Here is a 20,062-nt window from a genome sequence, read left to right on the forward strand (position 1 = left end):
CCAATAACTTCCTTTGAAAAGGGCAGGCAGCTGGTTATCAATTAGTAATCTGCCACAGTGATCCTGTCAGAGCCTGACTGGGTTTGGCACTTACCATTTTCTGATCAGCCATCTCAGAGAGGGAAGCTCCCACCAGAAGCAAAAGCAGGCAGCTGTGTGGAGTTCCTGAAAGTGCAGACATGGCCTCTTCAAACACGTTCTTTAACCAATCATTCTGAGGCTTTTTCAGGAAACCGGTCTTTTAGAGTATATTTCTGGTTCTGTTCTAGCGCTAAAGGACATGGGAACTGGAGGCAGAAATAATGCAACTGGATAATAATCACTTTAGGCAAACTCTGAGAGGTGTTTTATTGTGGCGGTCATTTTAGGGCATTCCTTTTGGTTCTTTAAGCTCTTCTTTCCTGATTTTTTTCCTAGACTTAAAATGATGTGTTAATATGGCATGATGAGAATGGGGCACCCTCGCTGATCAGGAAATGTGACCTGACAGATAGTACTGCAAGGCAGAGAACTTAGAGAATTAGTGTATTCTGTAATTCCCAGAAAATAGGGAGAAACCAGACAGCATGGCCTTTGGGGGTGCTATCTGGGGCTATGCTGCTAAGTGCTGTGGTTGTCTTTGCTGGACCTCTGTGCTTCACAACAGTGGAAAATAAAGAAGTGGCATGAGGGGGAAGATCCCTCTCAAAGGGTAAACTCCTCCAGAACCTGATCCCCTTCTTCCACTCACCTCAGAAGACCCTGGAAAGGCCCGGAAACGCCCTCTCCGTACCTGGGCGACATGTGCTTCTCAGTGGGAAGGAGAGAACCAAGCAGGCAAAACAAGTGATACTATTATAAAACTAGGATTTTATTACACTGCTTCAGACAGGACTTGAGCTTTGCTCATAGGGTCTCACCAGAAATTGAACTATACCTTGTTAGCCCACCTCTTTGTCTGCACCTGTCCTTGGCACCTGCCCCCTCTTTCCCCTTTATAGTATGCTCATGTATTACCCGGACATTCCTATTGACTGTCATCTGAGCTACTCAGTAAAATGAGCATTTTCCCAGTAACTGAAACCTTCCTTAAGCTGAGCCCAGTAGGCTAATTGTTGTAACTACCCAAGCTATGCAAAGAAGCTACTCACAGAGACTTAGGTCTTAACATCCCCATGAGCTTGTGACCTTTGGTCTACACATATGGTGATGTGCTGGTCTGCACAGCAGCCCTGTTGTAACTTTCATTCATATTAACCAGTATAGTCCTTCCTGACTGAAGCCTGACCAAGTCTCCACAATATTGCTCCCTGGCACACTGTAGAAAGAATAAAGACTAATTTGATAACAACTGTGATTGGAATGCTTCTCCTCGCACTTTGTGAGACTGGATCCTTGGAGGGGAGCGGTGTCTGCCATGGGTGCTCTGGCTTGCCCTCCAGAAAGACCGGAGCTCCATCCACTTCCTGGTTAAGCTCCAACGAAGGGCAATCACCAGTTACAGAAGCATAGCTTTGGCAAGAAAGATGCCATTTGGAGGACTCTTCGATTATTAACATTCCCGGGAAATAGGGACACATGGCTCAGCCTTAAGAGTAAATAGACCTAAATGTTTAGTTACACAAATTTAATCAAAAGGTGTATAAGAGTAACATTGTCCCTCAGACTGTCAGTGTCTTATATCCAAGTTATCATCATGACATGGAAGTTTTGGACTGAATATCTTAGGGTTCTCTGTGTGTGTGTGTGTACATATATAGAGACAGAGACAGAGACAGAGAAACAGAGAGAGATGTATTTTAAGGAATTAGCTCACACTTTTGGAAACCGTGGTGGCATAGTAGTTAAGAGTTCAGCTGCTAACCAAAACCTGACGGCAACAGGTTTTACTGTAGGGACTGGCAAGTCCCAAATCTGTAGGTCAGGCAACAGGCTGGAGACTCCTGCAATCTTGTGTCCCATAACGCATAGGTCAGGTAACAGGAAAATTAGAGGAGTCTGGCAAGATGTCTATTTATAGTCCAGAGGCAGAACTCACCCTAGGGAAATACCTTATTTTTCTTAAGGCCTCCAACTGATTGGATGATGCCCACCCACTTTATGGAGGGTACTTGGAGCCCTGGTGGCATAGTGGTTAAGAGCTTGGCTGCTAGCCAAAAGGTCGGCTGTTCAAATCTACCAGGCACTCCTTGGAAACCCTATGGGGCAGTTCTACTCTATCCTGTAGGGTTGCTGTGAGTTGGAATCAACTCAGTGGCAACAGGAGGAAGGATTTGCTTTACTTCAGGCCAACTGATTTAATCACATGTAACTACTTCATAACAGAGTCTAGACTAGTGTTTGGCCAAACAGCTGGGCACCATGTTCTAGGCCAGTTGACACACAAAATTAACCATTCCAACCCTTACTTCAGATTTGGTTCTTAGTATTCTTAGAATTCGTTCACTATTTTCAGCTTATAGTTCCAATCTGAAAGTTCCAAGATGTACTTTATATCCTAGCGAAAAGGAAGAAGAAGAGGAGACTTTGTTACGCTCAGTGTGGGTTCCTGTTTTGCAGACCTGAAGAACAAATGGCACCTGGTGATCGACCGCCTCACCGTGCTCTTCCTGAAGTTCCTGGAGTACTTTCACAAGCTGCAGGTGTTCATGTGGTGGATTTTGGAGCTGCACATCATCAAAATTGTCTCATCGTACATTATCTGGGTTACTGTGAAAGAGGCAAGTAAACATTTGTCATATCGTCAGGCTTAATAGAACCACAATTGGCTATTATTTTATTTTCCAACTCCACTGATTTTCAGTGCGATCCCCAGCGTTCTCAAAGGGACACAGAGGCTTCCACATGCAGAAAACCAAGGACAGTTCACCGGTGAACGAGAAAGGAAGATGCAGGGCAAAAGAGGCTTATGGCTTAGTTTCCCATTGGTTTGGCCGCGTTACCAAGATTGCCTGTCTTCATCTAGTCCTCTGTCAGAGCCCACGAGAGCAGCTGCTTTTCTGCACTGTATATGCAACTCCGTCTCCTTCAGTTCTCTTTGAGGAAAACAGTAACATTCCAGTTTATGTTACTAAGGAGTACACTTAGGTTCCAAAATTTTATAGATTCTTTAATAGAGCTCATCTGGTTTATTATTGGATTTTTTGAAACCAGACACAGAATCTTTGAATATGGTCTATTTTCTCATCTGTAAAGAGGAGAGTCATCATTCAGCCAATAATTATTTAATGTTTACTGCATAAAGATTTAGCTCTCTTTCAATTTATTCAACAAATATCCTCTCATACTTTTAGTTTTCCTGGACTGTTTTTGAGTTGTGGCAATCCGAGGAGTCTTTGTCCTCTAGAAATTTACCATTAAGCCAAGGAACTACTGCTTATAATTTTTTAAAACTTAAAACCGCCACCTAGGTGACCTAAAAAGTTTCACAAATGGATAGTTAATTCGAGCTCTCCAGTCTAACTGGAACTTTCTCCCATCCCACACAGTTATTAACCATCTGAAATGGATCAGTGATCACTGCCAGGTGGGACCAAACATAGAGACCACTCTCCCTGTGAAAGTGACATATGCTCCATAGTTAAGCAGTCAAGTCTATGTTTTAATTGAAACCAAAAATCTAGCTTAATATGTATATTAAATAAGAACAAAAGAGTTTAAGCATTCTAACTGTACAGGTGAATTGATCAATCCAGACAGAATTTTAGGGTCAGAATATTCCAGAGAAATGAAAAAGTAAAAGAGAAGGGATTTGACTAAAAATGAGTGAAGGCCATTCCAGAATTAACCAAATCTACTGTACAGATGATTTTCAGTTGCATCAGATGGAGTTCTGGAGGCATATTGAGACAATTGCATGATGAGAGTAGACACCAAACAAAGAGAACTTAGTGGGGGCACAACACAGAGTATCCACTATCTGAAACCCATCCAGAAAGAGAAAGGGAGAGTTCTAAACACCACTTTCTTACACATCCTGAAAAAAGGCAGGCACTTAGTTTTCTCTGAATTATCCTTAATGAGTCTGGAGAATATGGTCTCCTTGGTAAGACCATAAGATAAATAAGGAACCATGATCTATTCATACTGTTATGCTGTTAGAAAAGTGGCCTCTAAATGGAATTGGCCTAATAGTTCTTCTCTCTGATTGTGCAGACTTCCAGAGAGCCAGATTTTCACTTCTAATTTTATCTCTTCAAATCATGCCAGAGACTCACGAGGCTCCTGCTGCTGACAGTACCCGCCCAATCCTGTGTTTGTAAAGTGTTGCAGCACAGTGCCCCACCAGTGTTGGGCTCAGCCCACTGGACATGGGGCTCCAGTCCTAAGAGTGAGCTCCTAGATGATCCTGGACTCCATCCTTGGAGGCCTCTCATTTGTCTGCCTGTGGTGTGGTGGTTGGCGCCAGTCTGCACACTCACAGTGATTCTTATGAATGGGCTATAATTATGACACATGGGTAGTAACCCTAAAAAACACCTGTAGTTCTGACCATCATTGTCCGTTTAAACTGTATTCAGCGAGGAAGGTTTCTTCGTGCACCTGAATGCAAAACACAGGGAGTCCCTTCAACTTTCTCGTCATTCCTCAGTAATGGAAAGCCCTACTATTACTTTGAATAGCATTGTCCAGCCACAGACAGTTATCACAACGCTGATCACGTACCCAGGTAGAAGCCTCTCCCCTTTCCAGCGAGCATAAGTGGCAGTCAGGATGTCAGCCAACTAGCGCAGCAGGATGGCTGCTGCTTTTTCCCACACATATCCCCCTTCCAGCTGTTTTCCAGTAAAGTGACTTGCGTTGCTGACCCCCTCACTGGGCCATCAAGTCAGGGTGGGAGACCGTGGCGGTAGGGGGTTTCTGACTGGGCAGACTTCATCGCCAGAGGGCTTCACGTTCTGGGCTGGCAGCTGATTGAACTGCCCTTTCTGTCACAGAGGCTCCACTGGTGGCCTTCTAACCTCAGTGAAATCTGTTTTCCCCACTCTCACCCATCACCTGCCTTGGGCTCCCCACTGTCCACTCTTCTTGGACTCTTCCTGTTGGGGTCCCGTTACTGCCCAGGCAAGCCTCTCAAGCAGCAGTCAGGGGAGCGCCCTGTGCCCTCTCCCTCCCTTCTTCCTTCCTGCACTAGTGCAGGTTGACCCTGATGTAGCAGCCCCCTGGGCCTGCCACCAAAGCAGCCAGTCTCTTTTTGCCACCTGGGTTTTCTGGGTGGAAGCTGGATGTCAGTTCACTGTGCCCAAATCCTAAAATACACATTTCAAGATCTCTGAGTGGTCCTGCTTGAAGTAGGGCTTTGGGTGGAGAGCCTAGCATCCCTTCCCCAACCCTAACACATCATTTCGGGGTTGGGGGGACAGAGAAAAGAGCCCTACCTCTCTATAAAGAAGTCTCTCACATGCCCTCCCGGCATCCTCACTATCTTGACCATTTATATCTTCCTGGTGGACTTTAGTAAACCCTGGTGGTGTGGTGGTTAAGTGCTACGGCTGCACACCAAAAGGTCAGCAGTTCAAATCCACCAGGCGCTCCTTGGAAATTCTATGGAGCAGTTGTACTCTGGTGGACTTTAAAGTTCTCTAAATGGTTCCAGATTAACTGTTTCAAAAATTTTACATGGTTGGCCAGCACCTCATTTGGGAATTTTCTCTGTCTCTCTATTCTACCCTGATCCCTCACAGTACTTAGTGTTATACAGTTGGAGAAGAAAGGCAAGTCTGGACTCTTTGTGTGTAGTTCTTATAAAGCTCCAGTCTGCCAGTCCAGTGTGTGATGGGTCTGAATCTCACCTCATTAGAAAAGTACTACTTGGCAACCATTTGTATCAGGACTGCCGTGCTGCTCAGCTCAAGGGGCACGTCCACGTTGTAAACTGCGTGGATGGGAGCCCTGATGTGTGCAGGTCTGAGGAGGGACTTCTGCCTCCAGTGGCTCGACTCGCCCATGATGGGAAAACCCCCAGCAGTGACATCTGCTGCACATGCTTACCACTCATGGCTTACAAGTTTCGATTAATGTAGCATATGTCCTTTCTCCAAAACTGCTGATCAGTAAGTGGCAGAGTGATAGCAAAGTAAGCATTCCCAGTTAAATTTTCTAGATTTCCTTTCTTCCCCAATTAATTCTGAAAGGCAGTTCTTGCTACCCCTAGTATTTCAGCATTTAAGTCTCAGAGAGGGGACTTGCCTTGTAGTTAAGTAGAAGAGTAAAACCACAAAAACCAAACCCACTGGGGTCGAGTCAATTCCGACTCATAGCAACCCTATAGGGCAGGGTAGAACTTCCCCATAGAGTTTCCAAGGAGCACCTGGTAGACTCGAACTGCTGACCTTTTGGTTAGCAGCTGTAGCACTTAACCACTATGCCACCAGGGTTTCCCAGTAGAACAGTAGCAGGTAACAAATTGCATAATTAAAAATTTTCATGGAGTCTCCACATTTTTTTTTTGTAATTTATTTTTGTTTTTGTTGAGAACATACACCAATTCAACAATTTCTACATGTATAATTCAGTGACACCGATTATATCCTTAGAGTTGTACAACCATTCTCACGCTCTTCTTCCCAGTTGTTCCTCCCCCATTAACATAAACTTATTGCCCCTTAATTTTCCTAACCGTTCAAGTTGATGTTGTCAATTTGATCCTATATAGCTTAAAAGAACAAGGCTCAAGGCAGAAATTCTTTATTAGTTAAGCTAAATTATTGTTTGCTTTTAAGAAGACTTCAGGGCATATTTTTGAATTAAGATTTAAAGAGTATCTCAGAGCAGTAGTTTCAGGGGTTCATCCATCCTGAATTCTATGAAAATTTGAAGGTCTGTTCTGCATTTTCCCCCTTTTGGTCAAGATTCTTCTATAGAATCTTTGATCAATGTATTCAGTAATGGTAACCAGACACCATCCAATTCTTCTGGTCTCATGACAGAGGAATCATTTCTCATTTTATAGGTTTATAAGTGAAACACATACCACACCTCCAATAGACCATAGTGCTAGAGCCTGGTACATGTGCAATAAATCTTTATCAATTAAGTACATTGTTAATTCCATATGATAATATTAAATGTTCCTAGGGATTATTTTAACAATATTCAGATATTATTTTTAAACAATACTTAGAATAACTTGATATTTCCCGTGACTGAATAAAATCGCAGTGCTTTCTATTTGTTCAGTGAACTGTTAGCTATGGGAGAACTTCTAGAATTGATGGACATCTTCTCTGATTGATGAACTCACATGCAATCTAAAGCCACGTGTTCAAACTGAACTCATTCCTTCCTTAAACCTGCTCACCTCTCAGCATTTCCTATCTCACTTAATAGTGCTATCATCCACACAGGCTCCCAAGCTGGAAACCTGGAGGTCACTCCTTACACTTCCTCCCATATTCCCACCCCATGCCCATCAATCAACAAACCCCTGGCCCCTCTCTATCTCCCCTTCCACTGCCCCAGCCGGGCCCCCAGCACTGCTCTCTTGGACTATTGCAGGAGCTTATAACTCGGTCTCCTTATCCCTAGTCCAATCCCATTATTGCAGTTATATTTATCTAAATAAAATACCCATCTTACCTTAAGAATCCCCAGTGTAAACTGCTTCAACAGCTCTCTGTCTTCTGCAAAAGGGATTGCTGTGACGGAGCATGGTTTTACAGAAGGGATGCGTGTGACAGAGTATGGTTCTACAGACGGGATCCCTGTGACGTAGCATGGTTCTGCAGAAAACCATGGTTTAGAAAAGAGTCCATTCAAAGGTGGCACCCAGCTGCACCTCCAGCCTTACTTCCTGCTGTTTTTTACTACTTTCAACTCTGAAATTTCCAATTGTTTGTGACTACCTGCTCTACTGTGCTATTTCACACTTTCCTGCCTTTGCTCGTTCATCCTTTACCTGGAATTCCCTGGTTGCCTTTCTTGGCCTGGCTTAGCTCAACCATCATCTCCTCCAGGAAATGCTTCCTGAGCCACTCACTTGGTGTGCTCACGGGAGCCTGTTCACGTCTACAGCTTGGCCATTGCTACATTATGTTAACATTATCTGGTTGTATAGCTGTCTGCCATGCAAGACAATAGGTCCTCCAGCACCTAGGGCAAGGCCATGCACATGCCAGGAGTTCAAGCAGCCTTTGCTAAACTGAACTGAACTGAATAAGTCAAATCACCATGTTTTCTAGATGTTATGCCATGTTACGTATTTTGTCCCCATTTCTGATTTTATGTTTTCAGGTGTCTCTGTTCAACTATGTATTTTTGATTTCTTGGGCTTTTGCTCTGCCATATGCCAAGCTGCGCCGTCTGGCTTCAAGTGTCTGCACTGTCTGGACGTGTGTGATCATTGTCTGCAAAATGTTGTACCAGCTCCAAACCATTAAGCCTGAGAACTTTTCTGTTAACTGTTCCTTGGTGAGTCTCAAAGATGAGGGGATCTTCCTGACTGCCTTTAGGGAAGTGAGGCGGATATCTGGGGAGCCTTCATCCCCAAGCATATTCTGTCTGTCTTTTAAGTCACCGCAGCCAGGCTGGATATATCCTAGCCCTATGTGCTTTGCCCAAGTGTCTTCCCATGTCAAGATTTCCCCTCGAAACAGATCTTTCCCTGCCTAGCCCACCAGTGACCCTTTGCTCAAATCTGAAGGACAACAATCTGGACTTTCCTAATCTGTGTAGCCATTTTACTCCATTTTGTTTTCTTTTCAGCCAAATGAAAATCAGACGAACATAGACCTCGACCAGTTGAACACTTCGATACTCTACAATGCTCCCATTGACCCCACAGAGTGGGTTGGCCTGAGGAAGTCTTCCCCCTTGCTTGTCTACCTGAGGGTAACAGCTTCCTTGTGTTTCATTTGGGCCTCAGCACAGTTGTAGTTTGGAATTCTTTCCCTTGAGACTCTGAATATCACGTTGATCTGTAACCTCATCTTCTTATGTGGCACTTGGAATTATGTTCAAAACAAATGACTAAATATTAAAATCAGTATTGCCTTGTGCTGAAAGAAATTGATCAAGTAGTTGGAGATTAGTTAAAGTATGACAAATGCAGACACTGGAACATTGTATAACCATTAAAAGATTGAGGCAGGTGGATATGTCAGACATTGAGAGAGGGTCAAAATAGATTATTAATTTAAGATAAAAATGTCAATACACTGTACAAAATATGGCCTCTGCTAAGCACAAAGAAAAATATTGAGAAAATATACCAAATGGACAACAGTGATAACTTCTGAGAAGTGGATTTAGCATTACAAGAAATTTTTACAATTTAAATTCAGTATTCCCCCACATATCTGTCAGTTTGTCGTACTGTGGGGGCTTCTGTGTTGCTGTGATGCTGGAAGCTATGCCACCAGTATTCAGATACCAGCAGGGTCACCCATGGAGGACAGGTTTCAGCTGAGCTTCCAGACTAAGACAAACTAGGAAGAAGGACCCAGCAGTCTACTTCTGAAAAGAATTAGCCAGTGAAAACCTTATGAATAGCAGCGGAACACTGTCTGATATAGTGCTGGAAGATGAGCCCCAGGTTGGAAGGCATTCAAAAGACAACTGGGGAAGAGCTGCCTCCTCAAAGTAGAGTCAACCTTAATGACGTGGATGGAATAAAGCTTTCAGAACCTGCATTCGCTGGTGTGGAAATGAGACGAAAGTGCTGCAAACATCCATTAATAATCGGAACCTGGAATGTACGAAGTATGAATCTAGGAAAATTGGAAATCGTCAAAAATGAAATGAAATGCATAAACATCGATATTCTAGGCATTAGTGATCTGAAATGGACTGGTTTTGCCATTCTGAATCACACAATCATATAGTCTACTATGCCGGGAATGACAATTTGAAGAAGAATGGTGTTGCATTCATTGTCAAAAAGAACATTTCAAGATCTGTCCTGAAATATAACGCTCTCAGTGATAGGATAATATCCATGCACCTACAAGGAAGACCCGTTAATACAACTATTACTCAAATTTACACACCAACCACTAGGGCCAAAAATGAAGAAACTGAAGATTTTTATCAACTGCTGCAGTCTGATATTGATAGAACATGCAATCAGGGTGCATTGATAATTACTGGCAACTGGAATGCAAAAGTTGGAAACAAAGAACAAGGATTGGTAGTGGGAAAATATGGCCTGGGTGATATGCCAGAGATCGAATGAAAGAATTTTGTAAGACCATTGACTTCTTCATTGCAAATACCTTGTTTCACCAACATAAATGGCAACTATACACGTGGACCTCACCAGATGGAACACACAAGAATCAAATGAACTACATCTGTGGAAAGAGATGATGGAAAAGCTCAATATCATCAGTCAGAACAAGGCCAGGGGCCAACTGTGGAACAGACCATCAGTTGCTCATATGCAAGTTCAAGCTGAAACTGAAGAAAATCAGAGCAAGTCCACAAGAGCCAAAATACAACCTTGAGTATATAGCACCTGAATTTAGAGATCATCTCAAGAATAGACTTGACGCATTGAACACTAATGACCAAAGACTAGACGAGTTGTGGAATGACCTCAAGGGCATTATACATGAAGAAAGTAAGAGGTCATTGAAAAGAAAGAAAAGACCAAGATGGATGTCAGAAGAGACTCTGAAACTTTCTCTTGAATGTTGAGCAGCTAAAGCAAAAGGAAGAAATGATGAAGTAAAAGAACTGAACAGAAGATTTCAGAGGATGGCTCGAGAAGACAAAGTAAAGTATTGTATTGACATGGACAAAGAGCTGGAGATAGAAAACCAAAAGGGAAGAACGTGCTCAGCGTTTCTCAAGCCGAAGGAACTGAAGAAAAAATTCAAGCCTCGAGTTGCAATAATGAAGGATTCTATGGGGAAAATATTAAACAATGCAGGAAGAATCAAAAGAAGATGGAAGAAATACACAGAGTCATTATACCAAAAAGACTTAGTCGATGTTCATCCATTTCAAGAGGTGGCATATGATCAGGAACTGATGGTACTGCAAGAAGAAGTCCAAGCTGCTCTGAAGGCATTGGCAAAAAACAAGGCTCTAGGAATTGACGGAGTATCAATTGAGATGTTTCAGCAAACGGATACAGCACTGGAAGTGCTCACTTATCTATGCCAAGAAATATGGGAGACAGCTTCCTGGCCAGCTGACTGGAAGAGATCCATATTTATGCCTATTCCCAAGAAAGGTGATCCAACTCAATGTAGAAATTATTGAACGATATCATTAATATCACACTCAAGCATAATTTTGCTGAAGATCATTCAAAAGCAGCTGCAGCAGTATAGCAACAGGAAACTGCCAGAAATTCAGGCCAGTTTCAGAAGAGCACATGGAACCAGGGATATCATTGCTGATGTCAGATGGATCCTGGCTGGAAGCAGAGAATACCAGAAGGACGTTTACCTGTGTTTTATTGACTATGCGAAGGCATTGGACTGTGTGGGTCATAACAAATTATGGATAACATTGTGAAGAATGGGAATTCCCGAACACTTAATTGTTCTCATCAAGAACCTGTACATAGATCAAGAGGCAGTTGTTTGGACAGAACAAGGGGATACTGATTGGTTTAAAGTCAAGAAAGGTGTGTATCAGGGTTGTATCCTTTCATCATAACTGTTCTATCTGTATGCTGAGCAAATACTCTGAGAAGCTGGACTATATGAAGAAGAATGCAGCATCTGGATTGGAGGAAGACTCATTAATATCCTGTGTTAATGCAGACGACACAACCTTGCTTGCTGAAAGTGAAGAGGACTTGAAGCACGTACTAATGAAGATCAAAGACCACAGCCTTAAGTATGGATTACACCTCAACATAAAGAAAACAAAAATTCTCACAACTGGACCGATAAACCACATCATGATAAACAGAGGAAAGATTGAAGTTGTCAAAAATTTCATTTTTCTTGGATCCGCAATCAACAGCCATGGAAGCATCAGTCAAGAAATCAAAAGATGCGTTGCAGTGGGCAAATCTGCTGCAAAGGACCTCTTTAAGGTGTTGAAGAGCAAAGATGTCACCTTGAAGACTAAGGTGCGCCTGACCCAAGCCATGGTATTTTCAAATGCATCACATGCATGTGAAAGCTGGACAATGAATAAGGGAGACTGAAGAAGAACTGATGCCTTTGAATTGTGGTGTTGGCGAAGAATATTGAATATACCATGGACTACCAAAAGAACAAACAAATCTGTCTTGAAAGAAGTACAACCAGAATGCTCCTTAGATGCAAGGGTGGAGAGACTGCGTCTTACATACTTTTGACACGTTGTCAGGAAGGATCAGTCCCTGGAGAGGGTATCATGCTTGGTAAAGTACAGGGTCAGCGGAAAAGAGGAAGACCCCCAACGAGGTGGACTAACACAGTGGCTGCAACAATGGGCACAAGCATAGCAACGATTTTAAGGATGGCGCAGGACAGGGGAGTGTTTCATTGGGTATTGGGTCGCTATCAGTCAGAACTGACTCGACGGCACCTAACAACAACAAAGAGCATATATTAGTTTAGAAACAATAAACGATATCTTTGAGAAATGAACTTTAATTGCAAATATTTATATCAAACATAATGAAAGCAATATTCTTCAGATTTTTCACATTTTATTCTGAGCAGCCCACGTAACCTTAAGTTGACAATACACTTAAAACCTTTAGCACCTGGAGTTAAGTGGACTAAGCATCCCGTTTTCTTAGGCTGTGTGGCTTTCTGGTTTTTCTCATATGGCATTTGTAATAGTACCTACCATAAAGAGACGATATAAGGATAAAACAAACTGATATTTGAAAGAGGTGATTACAATAGTGCCTGGCACATAATAAAGATTAATAAATGTTGAGCATTTTATTACTGTTGTCGTTATCATCATTATTATTTTATCATTATCATCCTTCTCAATTTACTGCTTTTTCTAGCCAGACTTTGGAGATGTTCAAAAATTCCCCCTCTAGCTAACATCGCTCCTCCAGCTAGTCTGGTTCCCAGTATGTCTCTGTACTACTTCGTGCATGTCTTTGCAAGCAAGGTGGGACCACCCCTGTAAGGTAACTGGATATGTGGTATGCCCTTCTTCAGGAATGGAAATCAGTAGCAGGGGTCTTTTTTTCTAGGAGTCTAGATTGTAATGGAAATTAGCCTTATTTGCACAGTGGAGATAACTCCACCTTTGTGATAACACAGGGAAAATAAACACTGAACTCAATACTGGATTTTATGGAGGTGGAATGTTACACAATATTATCCCTTTAGACATCAAGATGAAATACAATGATTCCTTATGGGGTTGCTTAAAATTACCAAACCATAAAGCATTTGGTTTCACACAACTGTGTTTTCTTGGTTTGTAGAATAATCTCCTGATGCTAGCTATTCTGGCCTTTGAAGTTACGATTTACCGACATCAGGAATACTATAGAGGTCGAAACAACCTTACAGCCCCTGTGTCTAAAACCATCTTTCATGACATCACAAGACTACACCTAGATGATGGCCTTATTAATTGTGCCAAATATTTCATAAATTACTTCTTCTACAAGTTTGGCTTGGAGGTGAGTTTTCTTGGAGTGTTTTATTTCTCTTTTCTGGGAAAATTCAAATAACTCATTTTGGTTATTTGGCAACTGTAGCGTCATTGCACATCTGCAGACCACTTTGTCGCCTCAGAATCGGCTGAAGGTATTTCTGTTGCAGGGTCAACCTGGCCAAGTTTCCCCAGATCAGGTCCCAATGTCCCTCGACAGCACATCAGTGAACTTGGCTTCTCTAGGTCTCCGTAGCTATAGAAATTCATGGACAAAAGTTATCATGTTGACTTGTTTCTTATTAAGGATAACATATTATTAAGCTTCTTTCTGTTTTGTGAATTCTGAAAGTGTCACCTCTTCACAAAATGAACTGATTTAACCGAAAATGATTGTGGTAGTGCCTGGCTCTTAATGGAATGAATTTGGAACAGTTACGCTTCATGAAGAGGTCATAGCTGTAGTTCTCTTCACTGCTCGAAGTGGTTTTTGTTAACAGAGATATGGCGAGTTTTTCTTTTGGAAGTAATGTGCACAGTATTTCGGTCTTCCTGTTAAAAGACATCAAGAAGAGACGAGGCATTGGGAAAATGTACAGACCCTCAGAAAGGCAGGGCTTCTGCCACCTACACAGGGCTCACAATGGCACCGCTGTCCTTTCCTGTGGACCCAGTCTTTGCCTCTTTTCATTCTTACGCAGACGTGTTTCCTGATGTCAGTTAATGTGATCGGTCAGCGAATGGATTTCTACGCCATGGTCCACGCCTGCTGGCTGATTGCAGTCTTGTATCGGCGCAGAAGAAAAGCTATCGCCGAGATCTGGCCCAAGTATTGCTGCTTTCTGGCGTGTATCATCACGTTCCAGTACTTCGTCTGCATCGGCATCCCACCTGCTCCCTGCAGAGGTGACCCTGCCTCCCCAAGAGCCATTTGCTCCCATATTAAGCCGTTAGGATGTGGACGGGGGGAGAGAAGCGGAGAGCAGTTTTGATTCGTTGTCCGTTCTTCCCTCCCTGCAGATTACCCGTGGCGGTTCAAGGGTGCCAGCTTTAACGACAACATCATCAAGTGGCTCTACTTCCCCGACTTCGTGGTGCGGCCCGACCCTGTGTTCCTCGTCTGTAAGTGTTTCGGCCGCGAAGCCCGGGGACATTGGCCTTTGGTTCTGTAGTTGCTGGTTATTCATCAGGCGTTGGGCATCGGTGCCCTGCTTCGCCCACCGGGGCCCTGCACTCACGTAAGGGCTTGCCTCTGTGCGCTAGTATCGCTAGTTGTTAAGACCTGCTGCTTGCCCCATTACATTTGCAAAATTAATAAAAAAAGAAATTGGGAATACCAGATTCTTCACTTTCACGATATCACATACACGCACACACACACACACACACACACACACACACAGCCTTTAGAAAATAAACTAGAGGGGGGGCCTTATATTTTGTGAGCCAGTTGTTTCTGGATACTGCTACGGACAGACCAAACCTAAGGTGTGACTGGGAAGATGCTACCCAAATTCCAGGACCTCTGAAGCTGGGCTGGAGCTCCAGACTCTTCCAAGGCAAGGCTGGTGAACTGAAGGCTTGACACGGCCCTGTCAAAGACGACAGAGGGTGCTGAGTACCATGGAAAACTACAAAGTAGGAGTCTTGCCTCAAGGCCCCGAGGTTTTTAAGCAGTGACATTGTGATGATGAAACCTAAAGCTTGGCACTACAGGGGCCAGCCTGGCACAGCCCGAGGGTGTGTTCTGAGCAGTCGGCCCTAGGGCATCTCTGTGGGACTTTGCCCCTCCACCCTCACAACCAGGGGCCAGCCTGGCACAGCCCGAGGGTGTGTTCTGAGCGATCGGCCCTAGGGCATCTCTGTGGGACTTTGCCCCTCTACCCTCACAACCAGGGGCCAGCCTGGCACAGCCCGAGGGTGTGTTCTGAGCGATCGGCCCTAGGGCATCTCTGTGGGACTTTGCCCCTCCACCCTCACAACCAGGGGCCAGCCTGGCACAGCCCGAGGGTGTGTTCTGAGCAGTCGGCCCTAGGGCATCTCTGTGGGACTTTGCCCCTCTACCCTCACAACCAGGGGCCAGCCTGGCACAGCCCGAGGGTGTGTTCTGAGCCATCGGCCCTAGGGCATCTCTGTGGGACTTTGCCCCTCTACCCTCACAACCAGGGGCCAGCCTGGCACAGCCCGAGGGTGTGTTCTGAGCGATCGGCCCTAGGGCATCTCTGTGGGACTTTGCCCCTCCACCCTCACAACCAGGGGCCAGCCTGGCACAGCCCGAGGGTGTGTTCTGAGCGATCGGCCCTAGGGCATCTCTGTGGGACTTTGCCCCTCCACCCTCACAACCAGGGGCCAGCCTGGCACAGCCGGAGGGTGTGTTCTGAGCGATTGGCCCTAGGGCATCTCTGTGGGACTTTGCCCCTCCACCCTCACAACCAGGCCCATCTCTTCACTGTCCTCCTCAAGCCTTCACTGGGGTGTGTGCTTCTGGGAGCAGTCTCGAATAAAAATGCAAAGGGAGATGGAGAGAGTTAAGAAAAACAGACGCATCTGTGTCTAGTCCATGTTAAAAAAAACGAAAAGATGGGGAAAATTGTTCCAGTGGCCTCCTCATAACCACGGTGGGACAAAAATGCAGATAAACCTTGTCATATGAGAGAATCATAACGGCTAATAATTAGTACCTAATGCCTTCACTCATCAGCATGCAAACCCAGATACAGAGATTTGCCCATTGAGAGCTCCTCTTCTGTTCCCCAGGTAGGGAAGAAGTGACTTGGCCCTGACATCGAAATCCAGGGTGAACTTTATGATACAACTTGGGGGAACAGCTGACTTAGGAGTTGGAAACAGCTCATACTGTGTCATGACTATCTTGCATTAGGTAAACCCCAAAGAGGAGAACCAGTGTGATTAACTCTCTTACCCTTGACTTGCCAGATGACTTCATGCTGCTTCTGTGTGCCTCCCTACAAAGGCAGATTTTTGAGGATGAAAATAAGGCTGCAGTGCGCATCATGGCGGGTGACAATGTGGAGATTTGCATGAACCTTGACGCAGCCTCATTTAGCCAACATAACCCAGTACCAGACTTCATTCACTGCAGGTAACAGTAGCTTTACATTTCTCAAGAGCTACCTGGCTCTGTGCGTTTCACCTAGATTATACCTCCGTTTGCAGTTCACTCTCTGCTATACTGAGTGTTTTAGTCTCCCAATGCTGTCGTAGCAAAAAATACCACAAGGGGGTGGCTTTAAAGAACAGATGTTTGTTTTCTCACAGTTCTGGAGGCTAAAAGTCCAAATGAGGGTCTCAGCCATGTGGATTCCTCTGTGGCCCCTGCTAGTGTTGGTGACTGCCGGTAATCCTTGGCATTCCTTTGTCCTGCTGGTAGCTGTCTGTGGTGTCTTGCCTTGTGTGTGTCTCTGTGTCTATTCTGGTGTTTTTATAAGACACCACTCTGAAGTGATTAGGTTTAGGACCCACCCTACTCTGGTATTACCTCATTAACATGGCAAAAGAAAACCCCTGTTTCCAAACAGGATCATATTTACAGGTATGGGGGTTAGGACTTCCACATTTGTTTTTGGGTAGCACAATTCAAGCATAGTACCTAACCTGCTTCAGGTTCAGAAATTGTACGAGTAAGCTTGTGAGAATAAGACAGAAAACACTAGTTCACATGCCCTGAAGGGAAGCTTAAGGGACCCTTGATGCATTGAGGGAGCCCTAGCAGCCTGTGTTGCAGTTGTTCAGAGGGCTCTTAGGTAAACGTGGAAGCTCTACCTTAACAACGACAAGCAAGAAATCTATGAGAAGTGCGCACCAAGCTCGTGCGCACACACATACTCACACTCACTCACATGCACACACATGCACACACCCACACCCACTCACACTCGGAAATGCCAGCAGCCTGACTCTACTTTATTCAAACCATACACACTACAGAAGGCTCTGTGGGAGTTCCTGTGTTACTGCTCTACTGGGCCATGGACATTGTCTGCGGTGATCCCAGGATACCGAGTAACAGTGACATTTTATTCATCATCCTTCATTTATTAAGTCAAGGAAGGGTGTGATACATTTTAGAAAAATATCGTAAAAATGTTTAGAATTATTAAGGTTTGGAATGTGAAAATTGGAAACAAAGAAGAAGGATCTGTAGTTGAAAAATATGGTAGAATTTTGCAAGACCAACGACTTATTCATTGCAAGTACTTTTTTTCAACAACGTAAATGGTGACTATACATGTGGGCCTCACCAGATGGAAAACACAGGAATCAAATTGACTACGTCTGCAGAAAGCGATGATGGAAAAGCTCTGTACCATCAGCCAAAACAAAGTCAGGGGCTGACTGTGGAACAGGCCATCAGTTGCTCATATGCAAGTTCAAGTTGAAGCTGAATAAAATTAAAACGACCCCACAAGAGCCAAAGTACAACCTTGTGTATATCCCACCTCAATTTGGAGGACATCTCAAGAATATATTTGAGCACTAAACCCTAGTAACCGAAAACCAGATAAGTTGTGGGATGACATCAAGCACATCAGACATGAACAAAGCAAAAGTTCATTAAAAAGACAAGAAAGAAAGAAAAGACCTAAATGGCTGTCAGAAGAAACTCTGAAACTTGCTCTTGAATGTAGAGCAGCTAAAATGAATGGAATGGATGAAGTAAAAGAGCTGAACAGAAGATTTCCAAGGGTGGCTTGAGAAGACAAAGTAAAAATTGTGCTCGTTCAGAAACCTGTACACAGAACAAGAGGTCATTGAAAAGACAGGAAAGAAAGAAAAGACCAAGGTGGATGTCAGAGGAGACTCTGAAACTTGCTCTTGAACGTCGAGCAGCTAAAGCAAAAGGAAGAATTGATGAAGTAAAAGAACTGAACAGAAGCTTTCAGAGGGCATCTCGAGAAGACAAAGTTAAGTATTATAATGACATGTGCAAAGAGCTGGAGATGGAAAACCAAAAGGGAAGAACACGCTCGGTGTTTCTCAAGTTGAAAGAACTGAAGAAAAAATTCAGGCCTCGAGTTGCAATAGTGAAGGATTCTATGGGGAAAATATTAAACGACGCAGGAAGCATCAAAAGAAGATGGAAGGAATACACAGAGTCATTATACCAAAAAGAATTAGTCGATGTTCATCCGTTTCAAGAGGTGGCATATGATCAGGAACTGATGGTACTGAAGGAAGAAGTCCAAGCTGCTCTGAAGGCATTGGTGAAAAACAAGGCTCCAGGAATTGATGGAATATCAACTGAGATGTTTCAACAAACCGATGCAGCGCTGGAGGTGCTCACTCATCTATGCCAAGAAATCCGGAAGACAGCTTCCTGGCCAACTGACTGGAAGAGATCCATATTTATGCTTATTCCCAAGAAAGGTGATCCAACCAAATGCAGAAATTATAGAACAATATCATTAATATCAGATGTAAGCAAAATTTTGCTGAAGATCATTCAAAAATGGCTGCAGCAGTACAGCAACAAGAAACTGCCAGAAATTCAGGCCGGATTTAGAAGAGGACGTGGAACCAGGGATATCATTGCTGAAGCCAGATGGATCCTGGCTAAAAGCAGAGAATACCAGAAGGATGTTTACCTGTGTTTTATTGACTATGCGAAGGCATTGGACTGTGTGGGTCGTAACAAATTATGGATAACATTGTGAAGAATGGGAATTCCGGAACACTTAATTGTGCTCATGAGGAACCTTTCCATAGATCAAGAGGCAGTTGTTCAGACAGAAAAAGGGGATACTGATTGATTTAAAGTCAGGAAAGGTGTGTGTCAGGGTTGTATTCTTTCACCATAACTATTCAATCTGTATGCTGAGCAAATAATACAGAATCTGGACTATGTGAAGAAGAACAGGGTATCAGGATTGGAGGAAGACTCATTAACAACCTGTATTATGCAGATGACACAACCTTGCTTGCTGAAAGTGAAGAGGACTTGAAGCACTTACTAACGAAGATCAAAGACCACAGCCTTCAGCATGGATTACACCTCAACAGAAAGAAAACAAAAATCCTCACAACTGGACCAATGAGCAACATCATGATAAACGGAGAAAAGATTGAAATCGTCAAGGATTTCATTTTACTTGGATCCACAATCCACAGCCATGGAAGCAGCAGTCAAGAAATCAAGAGATGCATTGCATTGGGCAAATCTGCTGCAAAGGACCTCTTTAAAGCGTTGAAAAGCAAAGATGTCGCCTTGAAGACTAAGGTGTGCCTGACCCAAGCCACGGTATTTTCAATCACATATGCATGTGAAAGCTGGACAATGAATAAGGAGGACCAAAGAAGAATTGATGCCTTTGAATTGTGGTGTTGGCGAAGAACATTGAATATGCCATGGACTGCCAAAAGAATGAACAAATCTGTCTTTAGAAGTACCACCAGAATGCTCCTTAGAAGCAAGGATGGCGAGACTGCATCTTACATACTTTGGATGTGTTGTCAGGAGGGATCAGTCCCTAGAGAGGGACATCATGCTTGGCAGAGTACAGAGTCAGCGGAAAAGAGGAAGACCCCCCAACGAGGTGGATTGACACAGTGG

The 20,062-nt window shown here is 43.8% G+C and overlaps 1 protein-coding gene across 7 annotated transcripts in view; it reads left to right on the forward strand.

Annotated features, from left to right (window-relative positions):
• PIEZO2 (piezo type mechanosensitive ion channel component 2) overlaps positions 1–20,062 on the forward strand; it is a 664,674-nt gene that overhangs the window by 537,138 nt on the left and 107,474 nt on the right. For all 7 annotated transcript variants that reach the window (XM_049901181.1, XM_049901175.1, XM_049901174.1 and 4 more), the window contains 7 exons: positions 2,539–2,699; positions 8,212–8,388; positions 8,683–8,808; positions 13,319–13,519; positions 14,193–14,397; positions 14,512–14,613; positions 16,429–16,594. In XM_049901181.1, the coding sequence (XP_049757138.1) occupies positions 2,539–2,699; positions 8,212–8,388; positions 8,683–8,808; positions 13,319–13,519; positions 14,193–14,397; positions 14,512–14,613; positions 16,429–16,594 (1,138 nt within the window). The remainder of the gene's footprint in view (positions 1–2,538; positions 2,700–8,211; positions 8,389–8,682; positions 8,809–13,318; positions 13,520–14,192; positions 14,398–14,511; positions 14,614–16,428; positions 16,595–20,062) is intronic.

Source organism: Elephas maximus, chromosome 11 (assembly GCF_024166365.1).
Source record: "Elephas maximus indicus isolate mEleMax1 chromosome 11, mEleMax1 primary haplotype, whole genome shotgun sequence".
Classification (NCBI taxonomy): domain Eukaryota; kingdom Metazoa; phylum Chordata; class Mammalia; order Proboscidea; family Elephantidae; genus Elephas; species Elephas maximus.